Source organism: Asparagus officinalis, chromosome 3 (assembly GCF_001876935.1).
Source record: "Asparagus officinalis chromosome 3, Aspof.V1, whole genome shotgun sequence".
Taxonomy (NCBI): domain Eukaryota; kingdom Viridiplantae; phylum Streptophyta; class Magnoliopsida; order Asparagales; family Asparagaceae; genus Asparagus; species Asparagus officinalis.
This window is the reverse complement of record NC_033796.1, coordinates 4,617,552-4,644,222: the sequence shown is the minus strand read 5'-3', so window position 1 is coordinate 4,644,222 and position 26,671 is coordinate 4,617,552. Positions and strand designations below refer to the sequence as shown.

The window sequence follows — 26,671 nt, the reverse complement described above, 5'->3', positions numbered from 1 at the left end:
GATTTCCACGACTCAAATCATCATGCACACTCACAAGCATGCAACCCCAGGGTTTTAATTTTCCAGTCTTCACGGTTTCCCTAAATATCCAAGTCCTAGCACCTTGCAAGTAGACATAGTCGTCCAACCAATCACGATGACACTGGTAACACAAACACAACTTCTTTTCCTCACTTATCAGAAACCTCTTTAATAGCTCTAAAGTATCAATTCTAAAACTTTATTGAAAATTAGAAAAATAATATTGCCAAATAAGAGCTGAACTCAATAAGTAATACTTCAAAAGCCCTAAATTTAAGACCAATTTACGGTCATCAGCTGAAATGCTGTGAACCCAATAAGTATAACTTCAAAAACCCTAGAATTCTCACCTAACTGCTGATTCAGTGAATATTGCCTGCCGTCCGCCATCAAATTGACCCCCGAAAGATCACAATCCTTACTGGAGGCCCCAAAACCCTAGAACTCAATCCACATCGAGATCCGAGCAAATTGCAGAACAAAAAGCTCCAATTTCAAGAATCTTCGAAGAAATTAGGGTTTCCGAGAGATTAGGTTTCGAAATTTCAATGAAACGGAGAGCGAGATAAGAATAAAAAAAAAAGGCCTCCAAACGAGAAAACGGGAAAAAAACACACGATCGGGGGCAAAAAGCTCTGACCACTGCAGTCAGCTTAAGACAGCCATATTTAAAGGGGGGGAATTTTACTAAAATGCCCTCAAGTTGGGGAAGATATTTACAGGGCTCCGTGTTGGAACTGGTTTTGGTTTTGAGCGGACACGGTCGGTTCGGAAGTCGCTTTCCGGCTAAAAGTTAAGACTCTCGGAGGGTCTGGGTTGTTTGGCTCGTGGATTGTTTACTGTTTATTTCGAAGGTTAAGAACGACGTTTGAGGCAAGATTATCTTCATCCAAACTTATTCCTATAGTTAAATAACTAGTTTAGATGTTTAATATTTGTTTTCATGTTTGAATCTTAACTTGTGATGTTAAAAATCAGAGTATTATTTTTTTTTTATGTTGAAACTTAAACCTAATGATCATGATCATGATATTATCATAAACAGCAAGAAAAGATTACTAATCTAGCATTGGTTTAAGTTTTAACATCAAAAAATAAAATAATCTTATTTTTAACATCACAAGTTATGATTCAATCATGAAAACACATATTAAACATCTAAACTAGTTATTTAACTATGGGGATAGGTTTGGATGAAGATAATCTTGCCTCAAACTTTGTTCTAAGCCTCTGAAATAAACAGCAAGCAATCCACGAGCACAAACAACTCGTTCTCTTTTGTCACACGTCGAAGATCTCGCCCTCGTGTCGGTATTGAGCTTCACAAAGCTCTCAAAAATTCATTAGAAAAAGATCTAGGGTTTTTGAGGGGAGAGGGTGGCTGCTATGGTTCATAGATATGATAAAAGAGAGAAATTTTTATGAAAAACACAGGTATTTATAGAGGCAAACCCGAAACAAACATGTTTGACCCGAACCAGGAAACCTAGTCTAACTAGGAAAATAACCTTCAGTGTTTTAATCATAACTTTCACGTCCAACCTCAGAATGAGGTGATATAAGATTTGTTGGAAAGCTCTTGAAGAGACCTACAACTTTGGTCTTTTAAGTTTTTTCAGATTCCAACTGTTTCGGTGTGTAAAATGCATATACTTTTAACTGGTCGTTTTTCCCAGATTCAAGCCCGTGCACGTGTGCATGATATCACTTCTATATTCACATATATACATTGCGTGTGCATGATATCACTTCTATATTCACATATATACATTGAATTGATCTCAAATCAATTCCTAGCATAGTCAAACATTAATAAATATCATTTATTCACATATATACATTGAATTGATCTCAAATCAATTCCTAGCATAGTCAAACATTAATAAATATCATTTTTCATAATATAACACATTTATTATTATTTATTATAAAATATTCAATTTTTGGGGGTTTTACAATATATAAAAAAAAGAAACTTGGAATTTCTTACCCATTAACAAAATATCGTGATCAGTTCATTTAGACTCAAAGAAGTTAGTGGGATAAATATACTATCAATTTCTTGGTATGAAAACTAAAACTTACCATAGATTTGTAACCAAATTGATAATCCTCCTCCTCCTCCTCTTCAAAATCTTCAATATAAACAACTCTCGTATATGACCTACGCATCCAATCTTGAAATTAAGTTTTAACATGTTTCACAAGAATCTCCAGGGGTTTATAATAGGTTCAAAAATGCTAATTGAATTAATGCACATGTACGTTACAATTTGATGGGTGGTGTAGAGCTTGATGTTATTTCTATACATCAAATGCATTGACTATTGAATGATGTTAATTGGACTTAAGTACTTTATTGGACGTGAAGGAAGGTTTAGTTGGAGCAAGTTGAGTAAAAACTGTATAATAATATTTAGGTGACAAAAAATAAGATAAATGTACATCCCTCAAAGATAATTAATGTACATCTTATACTAACTACAATATATAGTTTACTATATATAGATATAAAGTTTCCTAATATATAAATATTGAAGTCTAGTACAAAAAAATATATGTAACTATTAATAGTTTTACTATAGTTTATAAAATATATCTAACTATAGTAAATAATAGTTATAATATTGTAGTCTTAAACCCTTTAGCTGTAATTAATGTGATGTGATTTAATAAGATTGGGGGTTATGATAAGAATTTGAAAGTTATATTTAGTGTTAGGAGTTAGTGGATGAATGTTATGAGTGTGTGGTTAAATGAAAATTTGATGGTCATAAAGATGGTGGTTATGAAAAATTGAGTATGAATGTGTCATCATGTATGTATGAATGGATTGATGTGTAGTCAATGGTGACGTTACGAAAAATTAAGTATTTGTGTATCTCATGTATGCATAGATTGATGTGTTGGAGGGTATATTAGAAAAAAATGTTTTAACATAACAACCCACTTCTATAATAGTATTACATTTGTTTTTTTTTCCGTATCCCTAAACATTTCTTTTATTTTATTGGTATTCGTCTTCAACTTACGTAGATATAGATATAGATATGGGATTTTTAGTCGGCCGATACCCTATTTAAAGAATCTTTTCCAAAGTAAAGTTCATCTGCATAAGCATTTTAGAAAGTCTTAATAATGTTCCTTAACTTATCCCCAACCAACTTTTATAGTTTTTGCGCGTTTGGTAAGAGTTGACTCAGCTTGTAAACCAGCTCTTATAACTAAACAGGAATCAGTTGGTCTTTATACCCATAATGCAAAATATATTACGTATATCAGTAGAGGAAGCGTACTTGAAAAGTATAAAGCAGGCATCAACCATACAAGTGGCTCCAGATTCTGACCAGGAAAACCATAACACAAATGTGAATTCTTTTCTACTGTTGGATCGCTATCGTTGCCAGACGCGTAAAGATAATTCTGGTGACAGTTTTTTTGCAATTACCGGTTTGTCTTAAAATATATCCTCAAATGTTGCAACTTTTCTGGAAAGAATATACCTAAGAACTCCATATATGACAAAATTTGCACAAAACGTCCGTAAAATAATTTTAACCATCTACCTGATACAAAATCCCAAGCTTTGAAGTTGCTCATGCTTGTCAAATGGTACACATAACTTTGAAGCTGCTTGCTCCTGTCTGTTTCAAAGATGCATCCGATACAGAGCTTGTACAAGTCGGATTTACTAGCATGATGACTTTGTGTTCAAATCAATGGACTTGAACTGAAATCAACCGAATACAACTGCCATGTCGATTAAACCTCAATTTGAAGTGCAGTTGTTAAGAACGTTTTTTTGAGGTTAGGTCGTCTCTCGCTACAACCAATGGCATTCCTTTGGTTGCCTTGCTGAGATATGAACTCTGGCATAATCACTGGCTATTTCGCGATGTCTTAGTGGCAGTAGAGCTTGATAACAGAGTCAGCACCGGCAGTGAACAACCATGGCTGCCTTGGATGGAACTTGCAATCCAACACACCTGCATATATAGGATAACAGGAACTTCAGAGAAACTGAGAGAATATCTCTTTTCTTTTTCCATCCTTCATGTTAACTTTTCTTACAAAAGGGGGAAAAACATCAGTGTCGATTCACTTCCCTGAATTCAGTTTCTTTGAATATAAGGATACTGAGAGCATGTTATATGCCACTGTCTCAAATTGGATGATTTATGTCTTACTCTTTAATTAGAGCATTAAATGTTCTCTAGTGTGTTCAAATTGAAGCCCACATTATGCGAAGTTCAGCATTTGCACCTGGCGTTCTTCCATAACCTTTGGAAAGCTCTGACACACTAGTTTATATTTTCTGAGACATTTAATGATTTAATTAATATAAATCTCCTTGAGCATGGAAAAGCTACACAGGAGATATAAACATTTCATTTTAAATCCATGGAGTTGGTAATCAGAAGATTGTTAAACCTAATTTTATTGAGTCATAGTCCTGGGAGAAAAAAAGAGTCTCTGAGATATTGGTCCCCCAAATCTCAAATCCATTCTTGATACGAAGTTCCCTAAATCTTCCTATTTTGAAATAAATCCTCTCGAAACACTTAGGTTGTCTCAAATCAGTGCATGCTAGTCTAGGACTCCAAATTGTTAGACCTTTAAGACTCTAAATTGTTTGACCTTACTCAGGTGAATTACATATTGGATGTTGGTAACGGGAAAAAAAACAAACCGCCACCAAAACCCCTCTTTGAATCAACTGTAGATATGTTCATCAACAATTAATTTACAACTTGAATGAAGGACGTCATTGGATAATGCAAGGGATTATTTCTTAGATTGGAGAAATGAGATTTTGGACAAAACAAGAGTAAGCAACATCTGATGTTGCCTGCAATTATTGTTGCTGCAAAGCAATAATAAAAGTTCCTTTGTTGTCATGTTGGGTGCATAACTCATGAGGTTCATTAAGTCTCTGTACACTATTTCATGTATGCTGTGCTCAAAGGTTTGCACTATGGGGGACGGAGAACAGAGATGATAATATTAATGGAGATACAAAGACCATGAGATCTCTAGCTTCAAATCTCAGTTATGATGTATGTTCAGACGAAAACCTTCAACCTTATGAGGACCATTTTCATTTGCTATAATAGAGAAAAAGATGTTGGCTTTACATGGGTTTAAAAGAGACAATTGGCTTCAAGAGGTTGGGTTCAAGACAAGGGTAAAAGGGAAAACACAAACTATAACAGATATTACTTGGATTGGGGTTAAATAAAAGGAAACATGGGGACTAATTTGAGACTACATAAAGGTTTAGAGGGGCTAATTTCAAAATATGATCATTTGGGGGACTTATACAAAATAGATGAGATTTAGGGGAACCCATCTGTCTTTTTTTCGAAGGGGGGAGAAAAAAATTTCCATCTGGAGAAGGAAGAAAAATCCATGATGCTTCCATGCAACTTCAGTTCCTACAGTTTTATATGCAACGAAGCAGAACCTGATAGAGTTAAATCCTGGTTTAGCTTAGAAAGGATCATAGCAGATTTCTGACATTCACACAGATAGTAGACATACAAGATGACCTACTCCTACACTTTCTCTTGCTGGCCTTAAGGAACATTGTACTGATAGTTACCTGAGAATTTGATGTTCTAAAATAAGCAAAACAAGCTCACTCATACAGGCTTCTATGACATAATATGCTCTTAATGCAAATCTAAAACCAACATCAATTGTTAGTAAAAGAAACACATAATACATTAAAGAAGATAACAGTTGTGTAGTTACCTCTGCCGTATGAGGAAGTATGGCCACGGAGAATCTCCAAAGGAACAATGAGAGGATCCTGGTTAAGATCTGAGTACACCATTCCATGAAATACATATGCTGTACAATCATCGGAACAAGAAGCGAATAGAGGGTATGATCGATGGAAGGCAACATTCGTTATGTCCTTTGGATGTGTCCTAGAGATATTTCAACAAAAGAAACACAACATCAGAATAAAATGATCATTAATGCCACTAAAAAAATTAGCACTTGGTTATATAGAATGTTTTCTCTTAATCATGAATCCTTCAAAAACTTTTAGAGTAGACCATCAAGTATTGGAAGTCTTACACCTCACATGGTACGCGGGAATGAGTGTGTCAATTCCCACTTCTGATTCATGCGTACCAAACATGAAGTGTTTCTGGAAGCTAGAAACCTCATTCCACTTCTCATCAATTCCTGCTTTATGTGGGAATGGCCATTCCCAATGTGTTAGGGAACAGACATTGCACTTAAGTGGGAATAAAAAAAATTCGCAATATGCTCATTCCCACGTCATTCTCTAACTGCACTCAAACATGGAAATGGAAATGAGCATTCCATTTCCACATTAATTCCATTTTATTCTCTGTTTCATTTCATTCTCACTTCACTCAATTCTCACATATCAAACACGGCGTTATATTAAAACAGTAAGTGTAGGCCTAGACATGGCAGATGCATACTTAAAGGTATTTTTGTGCACTTTCTAAGGGTATAAATATGCCAACTGTTAATATATAGAGTAGGTACCACCAAAATGCAACCTTGAAATGATTTTTGGCATATGGATGCTCAAGCATAAGTTGGTACCCAAACAAATCTAAATAAAAAGGAATCATGATTACAAACTACAAACAGTAAGATTCTAGGTTGGTAAATATGATATTGATAATATGTTCATTAAAGAACTGAGCTAACAAAAGAAGACCCCAAAAGCAAGAGGACCATTGCCCGGCACCTCCTGTCAATTCAGAAGGTTCAATGTTGAAGATCCCAAGTTCAACTCTCAGTGTAGGAATACCTAGCCTTTGAATGATAGGGGATAAATTGGGAGAGGCTGCAAAAAATTTGTGAAAATAAGTAAAAGTTAGAACAGGATCTATTGACATACTTCAGAGTTTTGTATGGTTGAGATGAAAGGTCCATATCAAACCAGCACATTTTCCCTTCCTTGCTCCCCACAATTACATTGTCACCTGTAAGCAAGAACTTTTTTTTTTTGTTAATGACCATTATTATGAGATTAAAAATGAGACAACTGCCATGACCTTGCCCTAATTACTTGGGTAACTTTGCAGTTCAATATATTTTGAGCATAATAAATAACACTTTACCCCCAGGATGGATAGCAATGGATGAAATCTCCCGAAGCTTTGTTTCAAGCTTCTTAATGAGCTTTGCTTTCAGAAGATCATAAACACGAATATTTTTCTTAGTTGCAACAAAGAAAATGGGACGCACTGGATGGAAGACAGATGAAACTGGAAGCCCATGTAACTTCTTGATAGAATTTTGGCTATGCTTCTTGGAGAGTTGATGTAATAATATTGCTCTAGAATCACGTGCATTATAGGTCAAGGCTTACACTTGAGATATCGGTCAGTATATACTGATTATGAAAGAATAAACAGACTGCACGCTCCAAATATGATTCAAACAATGAATCTTTACCTCATAAGTACCAGAAAAATTAGTACCAATTTTCTGTAAGTCCAACAAAATAGCTCTATATAAAAATAAACATGTTCTAGTAGACTACTCGGCGTACTCGCTATTTATTTCAGATGATGGTGAATAGTAATATTAGGAACTTATGGGAAAAGCTGTTTCATCAGTATTAAGTGGACTAACCCTTGTTCCAATCATTTTTAGCGTTATATTGTTTCATAGATGAATAGTTAAGTCTTATACAATATATTAAGAATAAAGTCTTGGCATGATGCCGAGGTTACTTTAGATATTATATAGTTAAGTCTTATACAATATATTAAGAATAAAGTCTTGGCATGATGCCGAGGTTACTTTAGATATTATATTCACTCATAAAAATTAAAACAAGACATCGCAAGTCTTGGCATGATGCCGAGGTTACTTTAGATATTATATTCACTCATAAAAATTAAAACAAGACATCGTGAGTGCTACATCCATCTTACATTACTCATGAAATAAATAATGCTAATGTCTACAGCATAGCAACATATTACCAGTGTTAATTTCCTCACACAAACAAACAGTCTTTTGCGATAGCAAAATTTTTCTGACCAGTTTACTACTTCGTTTTGTTGTATATGATATATATTACTAAATTTTATATGCTTCTAATTTCACCTGGTTTTAAATGTTATATATTATATGGTTTTAGTAGAATGAAACCATATCCTACTCAGAAGAGCTTAAGGCTTTCATAAGACACGCAAAGGCAGGAGCCACTTAAACTATTGAGTAATGATAAGTATGCCAAAATTCAAGAAAAAAAGATTAGTGTTGAAAGAGTTTAATATTGGAAGTACGCAAAATCAAATATTATCTCTAGGATATCACTTGGAACAACTGTAGTGAAATAGTCTCCTTTGCGATGCCACTCAATTGTTGATACAGCCTGCATAGAAAGAAGTAACATAAGTTGGAGACTGATATAGAATTAATGTCAAACCCAAGAACAAATAAGCAAACAATGCAATATTTTAGAGAATGCAAATGAAGATATAACATGTTACCTTAAAGTGTTGCAACCTGATGCCATCAAGCTTGGTATGTTGGAGCCAACTCACAGCAGAGGTTTTATTTCCTGTGAGATGTATTTAATGAGATAAAAATAATTGGTAAAAATAAAAGTTCACAAAGGTAAAATAGTAAAAAATCTACTCACCGTCATCATTAGTTAATGGCGATTCCTCAACACGTAGGAGCTCTTTTATCCTCATATTGTCTTCTGCATCTCCAAGTCCAGTGTTCAGCAGAATCACATCATACCCCCTTCAGAGTAAGATCAGACAAACATTTAGAAATATTTAATATCGTGAAACACTCAAAAGCTAATTACACAAAAACCGTCAAAAAACTATTCGGAAAGCTAGCTTACGCAGAAACTGCTAAAATGGGAAGCTCAGGCAAAGGATTCCATGCAACGTGTTCAACAGCTTCACCCACATTCCAGACTCTGAGGCAACGACCGGTCTCAACCTCCCAAACACGCACCGTTCCATCAGTTGAACCTTTGAACAATTATGTCAGAATTCTGGAATTAACTATATTTGATAAATAAGAATACTATTGTGTCTCAAAAAGTAGCAATAGAAAACAAGAAAAGAAAAAAAATCAGAACCAACCAGATGCCATCCATTGCCCTGATATTTCAACTGATATAGATTTGATAGGTCCACTGTGACCTCTATACTCAAGATAGCATGTTGAGGGATAAGGCTTCAAATCCTTCTTACTAGGTAGCTTGGGCTTAAGAGACTCAGGGTCAATGTTGATCTGTGAAAATGGGGCCAAAATGAGTGCTTAAAATTCCTAAAATACTAGTCATACTACAAATAAATGAACTTTAAATAAAACAATGAAAGTTCCATAGCATATACGATGCTGTTGAGAAAAATCCAAATATGATCAAAGTCATGCATAAGAATATAGTATATAAGTAGGAGTGATTCAGGAAATAAATTGCAAGGCCTTTTAGATATATACAGCATCTTCAACTTACACGTTTCTTCCGAGCCCTAGGGCATAGATAAAGGTCTAAACAACGATCAAATTCTTCCTTAACAGCTTTCTCATAGGCAGGTATACTCCTAAGGGACTCGAACCTAAAATTATGAATAATTAATATCAAGATGAACTGTCATAGAATTAACAAAGAAACTGATGAATACAAGACAACAGATGCAATAAATACCTTCTCGGGATGAACTTAGGACGGTCTTCCTCATACATCAGCTGGTAAGAGTTAATTTCTTCTTGGGTAGGGATATATTCTACTGATGGATTGTATGATTCTTCATGGCCTGAAAGTGAAATCTAACTCAACAACGTGCTTCCAACATGAACTTTGAACATCAAAAGAGCAGTAAGCTAAACTATTTCCAAACACAACGTGAATTTTTCATTCATTCTGTAAGCAACACAAATGGTTTACCAGGCAATTTAGGTTTAGGTGCAGGAATATAACTTAATCCCTGCCTCTTGTTTTCTGCTGCATTAGAATCATCTCCCCATAATAAATAAAATTGAGGCTCCTCCTTTGGTTTATTGAACTTAATCCAACCCTTGCGAATGGCTCTAACCAACCTAGCAACCTGCAACAAGAACATTCAAGCAGAAGTAGGAGTTTAATAGAGTTTCTCAAAATCAGTATAGATAATAAATAATCTATTTCATTTTTTCAACAAAATATCAGCGTTGTTCTCTGGATCAAAATAGTAACTGACAGTCACATAAACTAACTAATCGAAAAGCTAAAATATGCCATTTTAATAAATAGAAGTGCACAATGGACAGCACAAGAATTCCACTTCCTGGAACTTTCAGATTACCAGTGAATCAGAAGGAAAAGTAATTACTCAGCTGTCAAAAGGTACATGTGAATAAAAACTTTTGTATCTATAACAACCATGGGAATGTATATAAATATAGGGATCTATTTGGTGAGTGTAAGTCACAGAGCCTTGACCAGTACAAAGGTAGTAAATACCTCACTAGAATTTAATAAAATTTGGAGATGTGTATGGCAACTGAAACAAGAAACAATGGCAAACATAGACTACTAAAGGATACCTGACTAGAATTTGAGACGTGTACGGCAAGTATAGACAACTAAAATTGGACAGATATGGCTTCTAAGGAATGCCTTTTGTGATCAATCAGGAGCCCTAACTGTTGGATTGAGTTTCTTAGGAATGCCTTTTGTGATCAATCAGGAGCCCTAACTGTTGGATTGAGTTTCTTGCAGACACGGTCTCAATGGTAAAATGAACTAATGCAGTTCAGGAGCCCTAACTGTTGGATTGAGTTTCTTGCAGACACGGTCTCAATGGTAAAATGAACTAATGCAGTTACTGGTATCAAATGAAAATCAGCATATGAAAGTATACCTTTGACTAAAAAAGTGTGGAACCAGTTTAAGAGTCAAAAGTCTAATCCTTAAACATCCCATGACTTCTATCCAGGATTCTAGATTCACAATGACTTCTCGATAAATGAAAAATAACAAGACAAATATGCAGTTGCATATATACCGTTTTCTGCTCCCATTTGGATGGAACAAAGCGCCTTTTTGGTTCTGGTGCATTTGAAAGTGGGTGTCCCTTATCCTCCCACTCAAACCAATCAACATAAGGCTGCCAGAAAGAAATATATGGCACGTTAATAAATTAGACACGACCTCAGTTAGTGAAAACATGAATGCTGGTAAATACACGCTGCTGCATTGCAAGCTTAACATAGGAATAAATTACAAACCGCATATGGATCAACTCCTGCATGGGGTGTCTTTCCCTTTAGCAATCTGCGAATGAGCTTAGTCTCTTTCTTTGTCAACTCAACCTCTTCATCATTATATTCATCATAAATTTTCCTCCTGAGAAAAGAGGATGGAATAGAAAAGAAATTAATATAGGCATTAAATAGTAACAAATTTCGATACGCCTTCAGACTGTAAAACAGTTGGAGATATCAACAGCAAGAGATTTCAGTATTTGATATAAAAATAATACAATATAATTTCCAGGATCATGTATATCATGTCCACTCAAGAATTTTCAAGGAAAACAAGAACTATAAGTAGATGTTAAATAGTTAAATTTATTTCTAGAAGGAACCTGAGTCAAGGAAGATTTAAATTCAAGCATTAACAAGAGATCTACACCAAGGTATTACCAGGAACCCAGTCATTATCAGGAAGTTGTACAGATGCAAGTCCAAAGAAATTAATAATAGCATAATCATTACACAATAAACAAGCAAATCCGCAAATTGTCCTGGGATCTTGTGTCTTTAAACTTGAATGTGGCTATATTGGAAACAAACTGACGGATTATACAGGATCTATGATGATAATTTTTATAAATCCAAGCTCCAGAGCAGCAGGAAACAAAGGGCATAATTCCAGATAAGAGCATATGGATGTAGAAGAGCAAGTAACTAATAGAACAATGGATATAATGAGAAATCAAATGACTCCAAACTAATTGCAATATACTATGAGATAATTTACAAGGGTATGCTGAATGAGTCATGTAGATTCTTCATTCTGCAGGGAAAAAAATTTCCAGCATATATTGTACCCTAGCTCAAAGTTTTCCCTATAGGCCTATACTGCTTGCCCCCCCCCCCCCCCCCCCAAAAAAAAACTTAATTTTTTGATGCAGCAGGAAATGGGTTTACTCATTAATGTAAACAGCCCCTTAAGAAACAACATGGATAGTATGGAATGTTTTATATGTAGATAAAAAAATTATGCAAAATGGAGCTTTCAATAAGAAAAGCATAACTTAATTTTAACAAGGAGTCATGAACAGTTAGATGTAGTTTTTAAGAATCGGCTTCAACATAAACGAATCTACTTGCAGTTTTTAAGAATCAGCTTCGACATAAATAAATCTATTTGCTTTGTGTAAACAGTCATAAGTAGCCATTTTAAGAATGGACGTTTCAAATAAACTTAATGTGAAATGTCAACCAATCCGTTCGCTTTGTAATTTGTATAAATAACGTTATGTGTAGTTTTAAGAATCAGTTTCAATATAAACGAAAATGTAAGAATAACTTCAACAGCAGATTCCAGCTCACCAGTTCTTAGAATCATCCACTCCAGCCAGAAAAGAATCGATCTTGTCCTTTCTGGCATGTTTCTTGATCTTCTTACCACTTATATTGTATCCTATATGCTCCTCTTCCTTATACCACTCAAGTGGAACTTCACCAATAGTATTTCTAGGCGCAACCTACAAGTTAAAAGATACACAATTCAGAAAAACTTAACCCTCTAGGTGGAAAAAAGTAACAAGTTAATAAAAGGTACCTCATCTTCAGAGGAGTCGCTCTCTTCAACTAACTGAAGTGTGTCATTTCCATCTTTCCTGTCTTCTCTAGTATGTTCAAGGGAACCCTATAAGCAAAATAAAGTCATTGTACAAGGAACTCTCCTTAGTCAAACAGTCCTCAAAACTGTTAACAAGTGATTTATCCACAACTTCGGGAAATTTAATAAACTTTTGAAAACCAGTAAAAACTTGTATCTTCTTATAATAGAAAGTAGATATAAAGAAAGCTGATGACTCTCTAAATTGAGACTTTTTACAAGCTATTTTGAAAGGTGATGGCGTTCATATATTGAAAGGATAATGGTAAGTGTTAGGAGGATGCATTATTCTATTGTTGTAATGAAGAGTTATGTGACTACTTCCCCGGCAAAAAAGGGATTTGGCAAGGGGAACCTCTCCCTCCTTTGTTATTTACCTTAGATATGGAGTATCTTACAAGATGTTTGGCTCAATTGGAAAATATCCCTGATTTCAATGTCAGAAGTGCAGGTTCACCCATCTCACATATGCAGATGACTTTTTTCTATTATGTAAAGGTGATTCTCCTCAGCGACAAGGTTGGTTGAATGTTTTATAAGTTCTTTAGTTCTTCTGGGCTTGTTGCTAATAAGATGAAGAGTTAAATCTTTTTTGGTGGTAACTCAGTTGGAGCGAGGTACAATTCTTGAAAGCATACAATTCAGTGAAGGAGAGTTGCCATAGTGCTGAGATTGCAAATAAAGCTATGATGTTGAAGTATCTATGGTCCCTTTCTGAGCTTTCTCTCAATATTGATGATCTTTTGGGATTAATGAAACGTATATAAAGGAGGATTGTCTATGGGATATACAGCATATGCCTATTAAAAGCTGCTCTTAGTCTTGGAGTTTCAGGAAAATACTCAAATTAAGGCAATATGCGGATATGATGATTGATCATGACGGAGGTGAAGTTAGATGGAAGGGTCCAAAGCCTGCTTTCAGTTCCAAAGCTTCTTTCCAGGTTTTTAAATCCCACCTTTTTTTGGAGGAGATTAGCCTGAAGCGATATGATTATGAGTTTACCCAAACACGTTATAATTATGTGGATGGCTTGTCATAATAAGATTCAAACCAAAAGTTTCCTTAGAAATAGGAGGATGGATGTAGATACTTGCTGCCCTTTATGTGGGAGTACAGATGAAACAAGGGAGCATTTGTTTTTTGAATTTAAGATTACTAGAAACTTGTGGAATGTTACCTCTGCCTATGTACATGATGGTTATGTTCCTTGGATATGGGACAAATTGATACAGTGGGCTATTAGAAGATGGAGAGGCAAAGGAGCAATTACGCAGTTCAAAGGATCAGCATTTTGGATGTTTTACTGGGGCAGGTTGATTTTTTTATTTTTTTGGTCTGAAAATCCAGCGTTTCTAAAAGCATTGTAGTATGGAAGCTTAGTACTCTAAACTTTGTTATGTACAGTTTGATAGTGTTTACCCCCCACCCCACCCCCCTTCCCCCCTAATAACTTGTCTTAGGAGTTGAGAGCTTCTTACTGAGTCCGTTGAAGAGTTTGTACTCAAATCGTTATACTTGGTAGTTGGTACTGAATAAAGTTAACCTTCACACCAATTATTATACTTGAAAGGCCCGGGGGAGGGGGGGAGCAGATGTATTTTTTGCACCAGAAATGAAGAATGGCCAAAAAAACCAAACAAACACAAACACCAAAATAGGTACCTCATCTTCAGAGAAATCCCTGCCATCATCTGGTGAATCCATTTCTCCGTTACCACCAACATCATCTTCACTAGTTCCAGAGGAGTCCTACATTAAAAATAAATAAAACACTATAAAAGCAAAAACTACATATTAAATAAATAAAAAGAAACTATCTTTGGAAATACAAAAGAGTACAGAGGATCTTGGCATACCCCATCAATATCTGACGAACCGACGGCATCACTCCAAATAGAATCCTCATCCAGATCAGAATCACTGCTCAAATCGGGCTCCGGTTGATTTTCGAGCGGTTCTTTCTCTTTTTTTACCTGATTCGAATAAATAGCAGCGAATTAAAGGAAAACATAAGATTTGTAAGAGGTAAACATAATGAAAGAAGAGGAGGAGATGAAGTTACCGATTTTTTTGAAGAATCAGATTTCGCCATTGATGATGAGCGCGAGGCAGAGGAAGACGAACTGAGTTTGTTTGGGAGTTTACTATGGGAGAGGATAAAAAGTTACATAATGGAAAGGAAAGGTAGAGAAGGAGAGGGAAAAGAAATAAAGTTGTTTGGGAGTTTTAGCAAGGGAACGGAAATAAACTTAATTCCCCATGTTTGGGAGTTCTAGCAAAGGGGAGGGAAGTGAAGCGAAGTAAATATATATAAAGTTACATAAATATTCTTATATGTTATTAAGACATTTTTTCAATAATAATTGGAAAAAAAGCTATATCTATTATTATTATTTTTACAATATAATAATAATATGATGATGATGATGATATTTGACATTACTATGATTTTTTTGAAATTGATTACATCATTTTCAATATATAAAGCTTATAAAAATTTATCAAAACAATATACACCATAGAAGACTTTATTGGAAAAATCCAGCACATAATATCTATGAACTTATCAAAATAATTTAACATGACTATACATGTGATCACAATATAACATAAGCTAGTCAAAATGACATGAGCTTATATAAAATGATTGAAAAAACACAATATAAAATCATCACATTTCCGATATATAAAGGTTACCAAGATATCAAACATTACATGAATGTTCTTACAAAAGTTTGAAATGATTAATGGAAAATTTTTAAGTGACAACAACAACCAAAAAAAAGTATCCTATAATTATTTAAAATTAAATGATTAGGATTATTTGTTTACAATGTAATTTAGATTTTTAATTGATTAAAATATAAAACATAATCCCTAATTAAGACCTAATAATTACATTTGTAAGGACGCATGTTATCTTTTAAGGATGTAACATATAAATCGCAATTTCAACCTAGTAACCGAAAAAATAAGATTTAACTATTCAATTATTCAACTACATGTAATAAAAAAATTCCAGATTCAATTAATCATAAAAATTTCTGATTTTGAAAAATATTTGATATTTTTTACAAACTAATTAATAATCCTTAACTGATTAGAATTTCTAATGTGATTATAAACTACAAAACTATGAAACACGTAGAATAATTATTTCTCGAGCAAAATTAGATTAAGATCAGGCAGAAATAAATATAAATGCGGAGAAGTACATCAATGACAAGGGGGGAAATAACATAGATTAAGGAATCTATTTATCAGAGTGAGATTAGAGATCAACAAATGATGAAAATGCGAAAATAATTAGCAAATAAAATTATTAACAGAGAAAATGACGGTACCTGCGGTCGTGGACGGCGCCGGAGGAGTTAATGAACTCCGAGGAGATGACAACGGTGGAGACGACGCACCGGAGGGGAAGAGGACTGGAGAGCAGAGAGGCAGGGGGTAGAGAGGGAAGGAGAGAGAGAGGCGGGGAAAATTTTAGGGTTTTGAGAAGAAAGAGGCTAAATCTCAGCCGTGGGTTCCAATGGCATATCTCAGCCATTGATTTAATGTGATAAGGGTAAAATTGTCTCACCGTATTGTAAAAATTTGCATTATTTCTATTACTTCATCTAGTGCCCGATTTTGGGGAGTAAAATCTCACCAAATTTCAACTTTCATTCCACCTTTAACCCTCAAAAAATCTGTTGAACTTTTTTTTTATAAAATTTCACCTTCCCTTTTATGAAGGAATTTTCAAAACAATCTCGTTTACAATAATAATCGCAAAAAAAGACCCATTTCTAACTTATTTTCAGAAACCGACCTGGTTTCAGCCTCATCGCTGAAACCGGATCGGTTTTTGGAAAAAAAAATTCAAAACTTCACGGGAGTTGAACTCCTGTGAAGTTTAGTAAGCTTACAAAACTTCACGGTAGTTCAACTCTCGTGAAGTTTCGAAATTTTTTTTTCATAAACCAACCTGGTTTCAGTGTTGAGGCTGAACCAGGTCGGTTTCTGAAAATAAGTTAAAAATGGGTCTTTTTTTGGGATTAAAAGTCCAAAGAAGACTGTTTTAAAAATTTGTCCTCCCTTTTATTCTGTAACCCCCATCCTAAACAATTGTTAAGGGTTTGGAAGAAGCGAGAGTTGATCGCATGCAATAGAAGCTAGGGTTTTCACAGAAGGCAACCAGATTTTAATAATTATTTACATTTGGCCCTTTTAGGTACTAGTCCCTCACATCTTTAATATATCTATTTCACTCAAATCTTTAAAATTGCTTATAAGTCCCTCAAACCCTCATGAACCCTGCAAATTGGTCCCTCGGTTACCAAATAAAGAGGAGGGCAATGGATCGGATTCCGATAGAGTCGCCTCAAAATTGTACATCTTTAGAAAGACTAATGAACACGTAAATATCTTTATGGTTACCCTAGTTTGCACTTATATGTCCTCACTTATTTTCAGAAGCACTCAGTGGCGGATTTAGAAAAATTTTATTAAATGGACGGCCCATAATTAACTATTTACATAAACGAAAAATGAGCTACTAATTTCAAATGGGCCTAAATGAAAATGGGTGACTAGTTTGTAAATGTCAAATGCAAATTGGTTGAAGATTCAAAGTGACGTGCAAAATTTTAAAACTATAGTAGGGGCAAATCTGAATTGTAGGAAGCATTAAAATATAATTTGTAGATTGTTAAGGGTGCATCTGCACCCCTAATACATGCTATACAGCGACACATGGCAGCCATGAAGTTTCTAAGATTTACATTTTAATGCTCTCTATAAGGCAAACATCAAAAAAAAAATTCCCCTTGAACTCTTCCATGTGACATTCACAAGCTAATTGAAAACTTTTTAATACTCAATATTTATTGAATTTACTATTAAATCTATTACAAATCTATTTTTTGAAATTATTGTTGTAAGTCTGTTGATGGTTGATATTAAAAAATCAAATGAAAGCAGTGATTAAGTTGACGGAGGTCCTCTAACTCTCTGAATGTTTGATTCTAGAGTAAACAGTTATTCTCTGCACAAGTAGCAAATCGTAAGAGGGCGGGGTTGAGTTCCCTGCTCGTTCTTCCGACAATCAAATCAGTGATTTGCTTGAGTAGAGAAGTATAATGAACTGTAGTAATTCTTAAGCATGATGGGTAGAGGTAAAGATCTTACCTTATTGTTGAAAATAATACCCTTATTTATAATGGTGATAGAAGGGCAGAATGGTAACTTCATTCGAGTATAGGATGACTACATTAGCTTTTGCTTTACAGGTGTCGGGTGACAAGTAGAGGTGAGGTCACTTTGATATTTAATGTGAAGTGATTGGGGGTGCGAGTTGCTGACTTGGTCAGATGTGACATAAAGACTATTTGTGGGCAGAAGAATGATGGCGCACATAATGTATTTATGGCATTTATTGTAAGGTGATTGGTTGTCAGTGCACGAGGAGGGCTCAAGGCATGAGACATTTTGTTGCCTTTCTATTCGTCTAGTGGTTGAGAAGTATCGCCCTTTGAGTCGCCTTCGCAAGATGCCGGCCGAATGGACGGTCGAGTAGGTCGATCGGGGAGTCAACCCAGCCAGGGTTCGACATGTAACGCCATTTGAGTTGTCCTCACGAGATGTTGGCGTGTCGAGTCGTCCGAGCTGGGTCTTTGGTTATTTTGAAGTGCTAGCTCAATTACGCATAATGTGGGATACATGTCTGCCCTTGATTGGAGATTACTTTTCAGCACTAAAATGACTAACAAAGTCTAAAATAGACTTGGGTATGTTGAACAATATATTAAATAAACATTTTAAAAAAGGGAAAATTATGTTAAAGCCCCAATTTATAGAACCACGTATGACCAAGCCTTCCAACATTTTCCCAATGTGATTCAACCCTTAAATTACAGATCCATGTGATTCAGCCCTTCTTTAGCGACTATGCCCTGCCAACTAAGCACATAGAGAGGAAACAATAAAAATTCCAAAATACTCTTATCTCCTCCATTCTTTTCTCTCTAAATCTAATGGTCATGGCTCCTCCTTCCTCCTCTCTACTAACTCATCTCCTTCCTCTTCTCTCTCTCTCTCTCTCTCTCTCTCTCTCTCTCTCTCTCTCTTCCTCCTTTTCCTCCTTCCTCCTCTCTACTAACTCATCTCCTTCCTCTTCTCTCTCTCTCTCTCTCTCTCTCTCTCTCTCTCTCTCTCTCTCTCTCTCTCTCTCTCTCTCTCTCTCTCTCTCTCTTCTCCTCTCTCTCTCTCTCTCTCTCTCTCTCTCTCTCTCTCTCTCTTCCTCCTTTTTCTCTCGAACACAACAATATCCCCCTTTGCTACCACCGAACTTAGGTGCACGCTCCGGCATATTTGTTAATTTGGGGGTATATTACTTAGAAAAAACTCAATATTATTCACTTTTTTCTCCCACTAATTTTCCCCACTCTCTCTTTCCTTTTCCCCCAAAACCAAAACAAAGCCTAAGTTTGGCCGGCTATGGCAGTGGCAGTGGCGAAACCCTTGAATTCGTAGAAGTTCTCGTTGGAGGATTCGTCAAACAACAGATCGGTCCTCGGCACTGAAGGCGAAGAGGTGGCAAAGAATAAGGCAGAGGAGGCGGTGTTGGAGGAGGACCACGAGGAGCTCATATGTTAAGTCTAATAAAATTTGTAATTTCTATTTGAACATCATGAAAAGATGAAAATTTAAAGAAATACCTAGGGCCGAGCATGGTTTGGTTCAAACTAAAAAAACCGATCGAACCGGTCGAAAATTAACAGTTGGGGGCAGTTTTATTAATAGTGCGGTTCGGGTCGGGTTGAAACGTTTTCAACCCGAACTGTCTGAACCGACCGCATCCAGCAAACTAAGTTTTATAACCTGTACCTGCTAAACCCATACCCAATTTAGAAAACCTACTTTGTTCGGATCCATCTCTTTTCTAATTTTTCTCACATGCTCCCCAGGAACCAAACTCCCAAAAAGCCCTAGCCATCACCATCGTCGTCGACTCGCCGCCTCTTTAACACTGCTGACCCTCCGTCTCTTCAGACTTCAGTCTTGATCATCGTCGTCGTCTGGAACTTCTCCGATCAAAAACAACTCTAAAACCCTAACGACTCTCTTCCTCTATTTCTTTCTTCATCATCACTGAACCATCTTCTCGAGCCCCATCTCGTACTTTGGAGACACCCACAGTGGAGGTATCAACTGAAACCCTAATTTTTATTTCATTTTTGAACTAAGATTGATTTAATTCTCATTACATGTTAGTAAACTATATTGAAATTAATTTTGATTCATAAATGATTATTATTGAGGAATACTTTTATCACTAACAACTAAAAAACATCCTTTGATTTATTCTCAATTATGAACAATTTTAGGATCATTATGGTGGAATTAAGGGAATTAAGGGAAGTCTCACAGTGCAAGTACCCCTCACAATTTGAGAACAAAAGACTCAGTTCAGGGATTGCACAATGCACGGGTTCTAATTCTCACGCTCTATGTTTGTCGCTTTATCTTGATGAGATTAGTTATTTCTTTTTCAAAATCTTTACATGTTAGTATGTATATAAGTTGTGAATAAAGAAAAAAAAGGTTGTATAATAGACATGAATAAATTTATCTATGACATTTGAATGAATATTGATTAGAACCGAACAAACCGAACCGAACCGAACTGACTTGCAACAGTTCAGTTCAGTTTTGATTAATGGGTAGTTCAGTTCGGTTTTCAAATTTTGATAAAAGACGAACCGACCGGCGGTTTGCACAACCCTAGAAATACAGGTTCAATGTGATTTTTTTGACAATTTTTTTGTTAAATTCAAGTCCAATATAGAATATTAAGTCTAATGAGTTAGAAGTGAAGTCCAAGGGCTTGTATGTTAAGTTTATTGGGTTGAATAATAAGTCCAAGGGCTTGCATGTAAAGTTTATTGGGTTAAATAATAAGTCTAATTTGTTGAATGTCAAGTATAATGGATTACATGTTAAGTCTAATTTACCGAGTGTTAAGTGTAATTTGTCACATGTTAAGTCTATTGTAGGATCTGTCCAAGTACACACTAAACACTAGAGGGGTGTGAATAGTGTTTATTTAAATTTTTTGCAAAGTGGATCATAAATTACAATAAAGATAACAACAATCACAGAAAATAACAATCATGAACACAAGCTTTTATATTGGTTCCATTACCCCGGGTGTACATCCAGTCCCCAAGCAAATCCCGCTTGAGACTTTCACTATGATTTTAAAAAACTATTACAAAATCAAAAACCAAACCTGACCAATCTGCAAGCCCCTGCAAATTGTAATAATCTCTAAACCAAGTGATCTCCTCTCACACCCAAGAGAAATCTTCCTTGAAGAACGAACACAAATTCCTATAATCCTTGAATGTGTAGTGAGTGCATCAATGGCTTAGAAACCTTCTTAATCTCTGAATATTGCCTAAATAATTTGTTTGTATGGTGAAGATCAATGACTATTTCAGAAACTCTCTTTTATAAAAACTTAGACTAAAATTTTGAAAACAAGAGAGTGAATTTGCACAAAAATTGAATCTTATGGTATGAACATTGGTGGCAAATTCTAAACTTTAATACCTATTTATAACCTCTGAAAAGACACGAATTTAAACTCAAGTAACGTTAAAAAACGGCTATAAAACAGTCACTAATTCAAATTATAAAAAAACTAAAAAACTGTATCTGTAGTCGACTACAAGGCTTAGTAGTCGACCACACTGAGTCTAAACAGACTCTGTAAAGTCAAAAAAAATGCTTAATAGTTGACTACTTTTATCAATGGTCGACTACACTGTAATTTCACAGATTATTGAATTCTGTCTAATAGCCGACTACAATGTGTATTAGTCGACTACACTGTAAAATCACAAGATCTGGAATTCTGTCTAAGGCTTAATTAGTCGACTATACTGTATAACGCAGAGTCTGATATTTTAACCAATGCTTGAGTAGTCGACTACTATTGTTATTGGTCGACTACTAAGGGGTACATATGAGATATATGATATATTTTGAGACCCATTTTTTATCTATAAACTCTAATGGTTAACATGAGGGATTTCTATAGTTAACTACACACTAAGCATGTGTTAGTGTATTCTAATAATATGTGTGTATATGTGTTGTGAGTGATCAAGGCTTGTACATAAGATCTAAGCAAAGGAAATGTAAAAAATTATATTTTAACATTTACGCATATTTTCTTCTTTTCTTTATGTTGCCTTGAACTCATCGTGCACTTTGTTCACATATCTTGAGCATATTTGATGTTTACATGTGCATTGATATGTTAGTGCATATATAATACATATAGTATATAAATTGTTAGTCAAAACTATATATTTGGCACAATATATCAAACATCTAATGTGTTGTATGTCAAGTCTAATTGGTGTGATGTTAATTTTAATTCCTTGAATATTAAGTCTATAAAGTTTCATGTTAAGTCTAATTTCAGTTCATATTAAGTCTAATTTAATTCCTATTAAGTCTAGTTTAATTCCTATTAAGTCTAGTTTAATTTCTGTTAAGTCTAATTCAACTTATTTTAAGTCTAATTTCATGTTAAGTCCAATTTGATTCATGTTAAGTCTAATTTTTAGTTCCTGTTAAGTCTAATTTAATTCATGATGCGGCATAAACATGTACCAAAATTGTAAGTGCATAATTTATCAAGTTATAGTATAAAAGATATCGATCCCACGAGGAAGGTGATTTTAAGAGATTATTAAACTTGGTTCTTATATTTTGTGCGTGACAATTAGGAATAAAGAATAAGTGTGAATGTGATGAGTGATTGTTGTGAATATTTGCAAAAGATGATAAATTGAATTTTAGAGGAGAGAAGGAAGAATTAAAGAATAAATGAAATCACAAGGCAAGAAAGATGAATGAATAAAATCAAGAAATAAAACCAAGAATGAAAAGAAAATTTAAGAAAGTCAAGATGGAGGATTCAAAAGAAGTAAGAAATCTAGAATATAATCCACTAACCAATTTCAATTACAAAATATAAACTATTCTCTTTTTATCATATTTCAACTTAGATTTATTAAGCATAGATTATCAAACCATTTAAGGAAAGTGTAACCTATCAAATTATCATCTAAGCTAAAATTACTATTCATGATAAGAACAACAACATGATAATAATCCTAGAATTCATAAGCATAACCTATCAAACAATTTAAGGAAAGCATAGATTATCAAATTCTTCTTCTACCGATTAGTTCTCTAGTTGATTATCCTAAACATGAACATTTTAAGTGCAAGAGAATAATTCATACAATATAAAGGAAATTAGACTAGTTTCATATAATTCTAAACTTCCTACAAGAATTAAATTCACATCTTTAAGAAATAAAAACAAGAAAAAGAACTAATTACAAAAATAAAAAGAAAAGAAAAATCTAAACTATGAACAAGAAATAAATCTAACTACAAAGAAAATAAAAATCTACACTACAGAATATATTACAAAAATTAAATACGAGAAAATAAATATATTCTACAAATTAAAGTGCAAAAAGAAATAAAAAAGACAAGAAAATAAATCTACACTACAAGCATGAATTTAAATCTAACTAATAAGCAATAATAAAGAAATTACTAAAAAGAAATAAAAGAGAAAAGAAATGCAAACCTTCAAATTGCTCTTCATCTCCATCCTCATCATTCAACAAAGAGGAGAAAGAACAAATTTAAAGAGGAAAAAATTATTATTATTAATTGCAACTAAAATTACAATTTTTGGAAGGCCTTCTCAATTAAGAGTAGCCCTCCTCTCCAAAAGGAGTTTATAAAATTTTCACACCCTTAACCCCTCACTCTCTACCCCTATTTATAGTAATCTTTAATGAATATGAGCCATTGGATTTGTCTTGAGCCCCAAGCAACAATCTCCACCTTTGAATTTGCTTTTTGTTCTTCTCTAGCCCAATCTTTATTTGATTTTTCCAAGGCCCACTTCCATTCATTTATTTGAGCACATTTTCTTGTGAAAGTCCAAGTTGCAGCACATAAACAAATCCGGCCCACTTCCATTCACATTTTCTTGTCTTAAGTCTAGTTTCATGTAAAGTCTAATTCGTTTCATGTTAAGTCAAATAGAAAGTTCCTGTTAAGTCTAATTTAATTTCTGTATGTCTAATTTAATTCCTGTTAAGTCTAATTTGACTCTTATTAAGTCTAAAATTATTCTTGTTAAGTCTAATTCAACTTGTCTTAAGTCTAGTTTCATGCTAAGTCCAATTCATTTCATGTTAAGTCTAATAGAAAGTTCCTGTTACGTCTAATTTAATTCATGTTATGTCTAATATAATTCTTGTTAAATCTAATTTAATTCCTATTAAGTTCGGCCAATATTATTTCTGTTAAATCTAATTCAACTTGTCTTAAGTCTAGTTTTGCGTTAAGTCAAATTCGTTTCATGTTAAGTCTAATTCCAGTTCATGTCAAGTTTAATTTAATTCCTATTAAGTCTAATTTAATTCCTGTTAAAACAAGTTAAAATAGACTTAACATAAATTAAATTAGACTTAATAGGAATTAAATTAGTTTAACATAAATTAAATGAGACTTAACAGAATTGAAATTAAACTTAACATGAATTAAATTGGACTTAACATAAAATTATACTTAAAATTAGTTGAATTAGACTTAACACAAATTAAATTAGACTTAACATGAATTAAATTGGACTTAACAAGAATTAAATTAGATATAACATAAACTTAAATTAGACTTAACATGAAACAATTTGGACTTAACATGAAACTTTATATACTTAACATTCAACAAACTAGGATTAACACCACATCAATTAGACTTAATATACAACACATTAGACTTAACATGTGACAAATTACACTTAACATTCAGTAAATTAGACTTAACATATAATTCATTACACTTAACATTTAACAAATTAGCCTTATTATTCAACCTAATAGACTTAGCATACAAGCCCTTAGACTTCACTTCCAACTCATTAGACTTAATATTCTATATTGGACTTGAATTTTACATCAAAAATTGTCAAATAATCATATTTAGCCGATATTTCTTTAAATTTTCACTTTTCCACGATGTTCAAACAGAAATTATAAATTTTATTAGACTAAACATGCGAGCTCCTCATCCTCCCCCTCCAACACTGCCTCCTCTGCATCATTCTTCGCCACCTCTTCGCCTTCAATGTCGAAGACTGATCTGTTGTTTGACGAATCCTCCGATAAGAACTTCAACAAATTCGAGGGTTTCGCCATTGCCATTGCCATTGCCGGCCAAACTTGGGTTTGTTTTAGTTTTGGGGGGAAAAGAAAGAGAGAGTGGGGAAAACTAGTGGGAGAAAAAAAGTGAATAATATCGAGTTTTTTCTAAGTAATATACCCCCAAATTAACAAATATGGCCGGAGCGTGCACCTAAGTTCGGTTGTGACGAAGGGGGATATCGTTGTGTTTGAGGGAAAAATGAGGAAGAGGGAGAGAGAAGGAAGGAGATGGGTTAGGAGAGAGGAAGAAGGAGCCATGACCATTAGATTTAGAGAGAAAAGAGTGAAGGAGAGAAGGACAATTTGAGATTTTTTATTGTTTTCTTTCTCTGTGTGCTTCGTTGATATGGAATACTTGTTAAAGAAGGGTTGAATCACATAGATTTGTAATTTGGGGGCTGAAATATACGGAAAAAAGATTGAAGGGGTTGGTCACATAGAGTCCTAGAGATTGGGGTCTTAACACAATTTTCCCTTAAAAATTTTTGAGCGCCATTGGGAAGCTCAAGAGAAAATTCTTGTGTTTGCATAACATAGGGCACTAAAAGTACAAGTTTTTTGAAACTTAATGGCATGTAAGTGCTATAAAAAAAACAAGTGAGAGTATATATAAGTGCAAACTAGGACCAAAGGTAAGGTATTTAAGTGTTTTTTTAGCCCTTTAAAAATAGAAATTATGAGAGGAGAATATTTAATTTTTATCTGGGGAAGAAAATTTTGTTTTAAACCCATTAAGACTTTTTTTAAAAAAACGACCCACTCTATTTTTATTTCTAGATACCGACCCACTTTGTGGTCACGTCAGCAACTTGGCCATGAAGCGGGTCCGTTTTTTTAATCTTGTCTCTAAATAGTCGGGGTTGCCAACCCCGACTATTTTGCTAATGTCCTAGCTAAATTAGTTGGGGTTGACAACCCCGACTAATTTAGGACACTGTCTAATTAGTCGGGGTTGGCAACCCCGACCAATTTGAAAGTCGTAGTTCGAAATGGCCGGGGTTCCCAACCCCGACCATTTTGCCTTAGCCGATTCCAGCTCGACTCGTCAGCTGGGTGCAAATGTCTCTGCTAAATGGTCGGGGTTGTCAACCCGACCAATTCGAAAAGGGTTTTTGAATTGGTCAGGGTTACCAACCCCGACCAATTAGACAGGTTCCTAAATTAGTCAGGTTGCCAACCCCGACTAATTTAGCGAGGACATTAGCAAAATAGTTGGGGTTGGCTACCCCAACTATTTAGAGACGAGATTAAAATAAATCGACCCGTTTCGTGACCACGTTGCTGACGTGCCCACAAAGTGGATCGATTTCGGTAATTAAAATGGGAGTGTCGGTTTTTAAAAATAAAAGCTGGATTGGGTTTAAAATGAAAATTTCTTCTGAGACATGGATGGCTTATTTCCCTTCTGTACTCAGTACTGGCCCGGCCCAAGTTCACCTGCGCCTAAAGTATGAACAGTCATAGGCCCAATTTTTCATAAGAACAAACC

The 26,671-nt window shown here is 34.6% G+C and overlaps 2 protein-coding genes across 3 annotated transcripts in view; both read right to left on the bottom strand.

The window, feature by feature from the left end:
* Nucleotides 1-651, bottom strand: part of LOC109832725 (calmodulin-binding transcription activator 3-like) — a 16,653-nt gene extending 16,002 nt beyond the window's left edge. Inside the window, 1 exon segment of the mRNA XM_020400127.1 lies at nucleotides 372-651. Within this exon segment, the coding sequence (XP_020255716.1) occupies nucleotides 372-411 (40 nt within the window). The 5' untranslated portion in view covers nucleotides 412-651.
* Nucleotides 3,434-16,379, bottom strand: LOC109832724 (ribosome biogenesis protein BOP1 homolog). Of its 2 annotated transcripts, XM_020400125.1 has the most exons (20): nucleotides 16,234-16,379; nucleotides 14,952-15,033; nucleotides 14,746-14,862; nucleotides 14,552-14,638; nucleotides 12,827-12,913; nucleotides 12,595-12,749; nucleotides 11,266-11,383; nucleotides 11,043-11,144; nucleotides 9,944-10,103; nucleotides 9,704-9,812; nucleotides 9,512-9,614; nucleotides 9,135-9,285; nucleotides 8,888-9,020; nucleotides 8,675-8,781; nucleotides 8,523-8,593; nucleotides 8,344-8,404; nucleotides 7,137-7,364; nucleotides 6,914-6,998; nucleotides 5,776-5,954; nucleotides 3,434-4,007 (listed from the first exon to the last, which is right to left on the bottom strand). In XM_020400125.1, exons 2-20 carry the CDS (start codon nucleotides 14,979-14,981, stop codon nucleotides 3,922-3,924), a joined length of 2,169 nt encoding a protein of 722 aa, XP_020255714.1. In that variant the 5' UTR covers nucleotides 14,982-15,033; nucleotides 16,234-16,379; the 3' UTR covers nucleotides 3,434-3,921. The 2 variants fall into 2 exon arrangements, with proteins under 2 accessions (XP_020255714.1, XP_020255715.1); XM_020400126.1 differs by lacking the exon at nucleotides 7,137-7,364 and having other exon boundaries at nucleotides 8,347-8,404.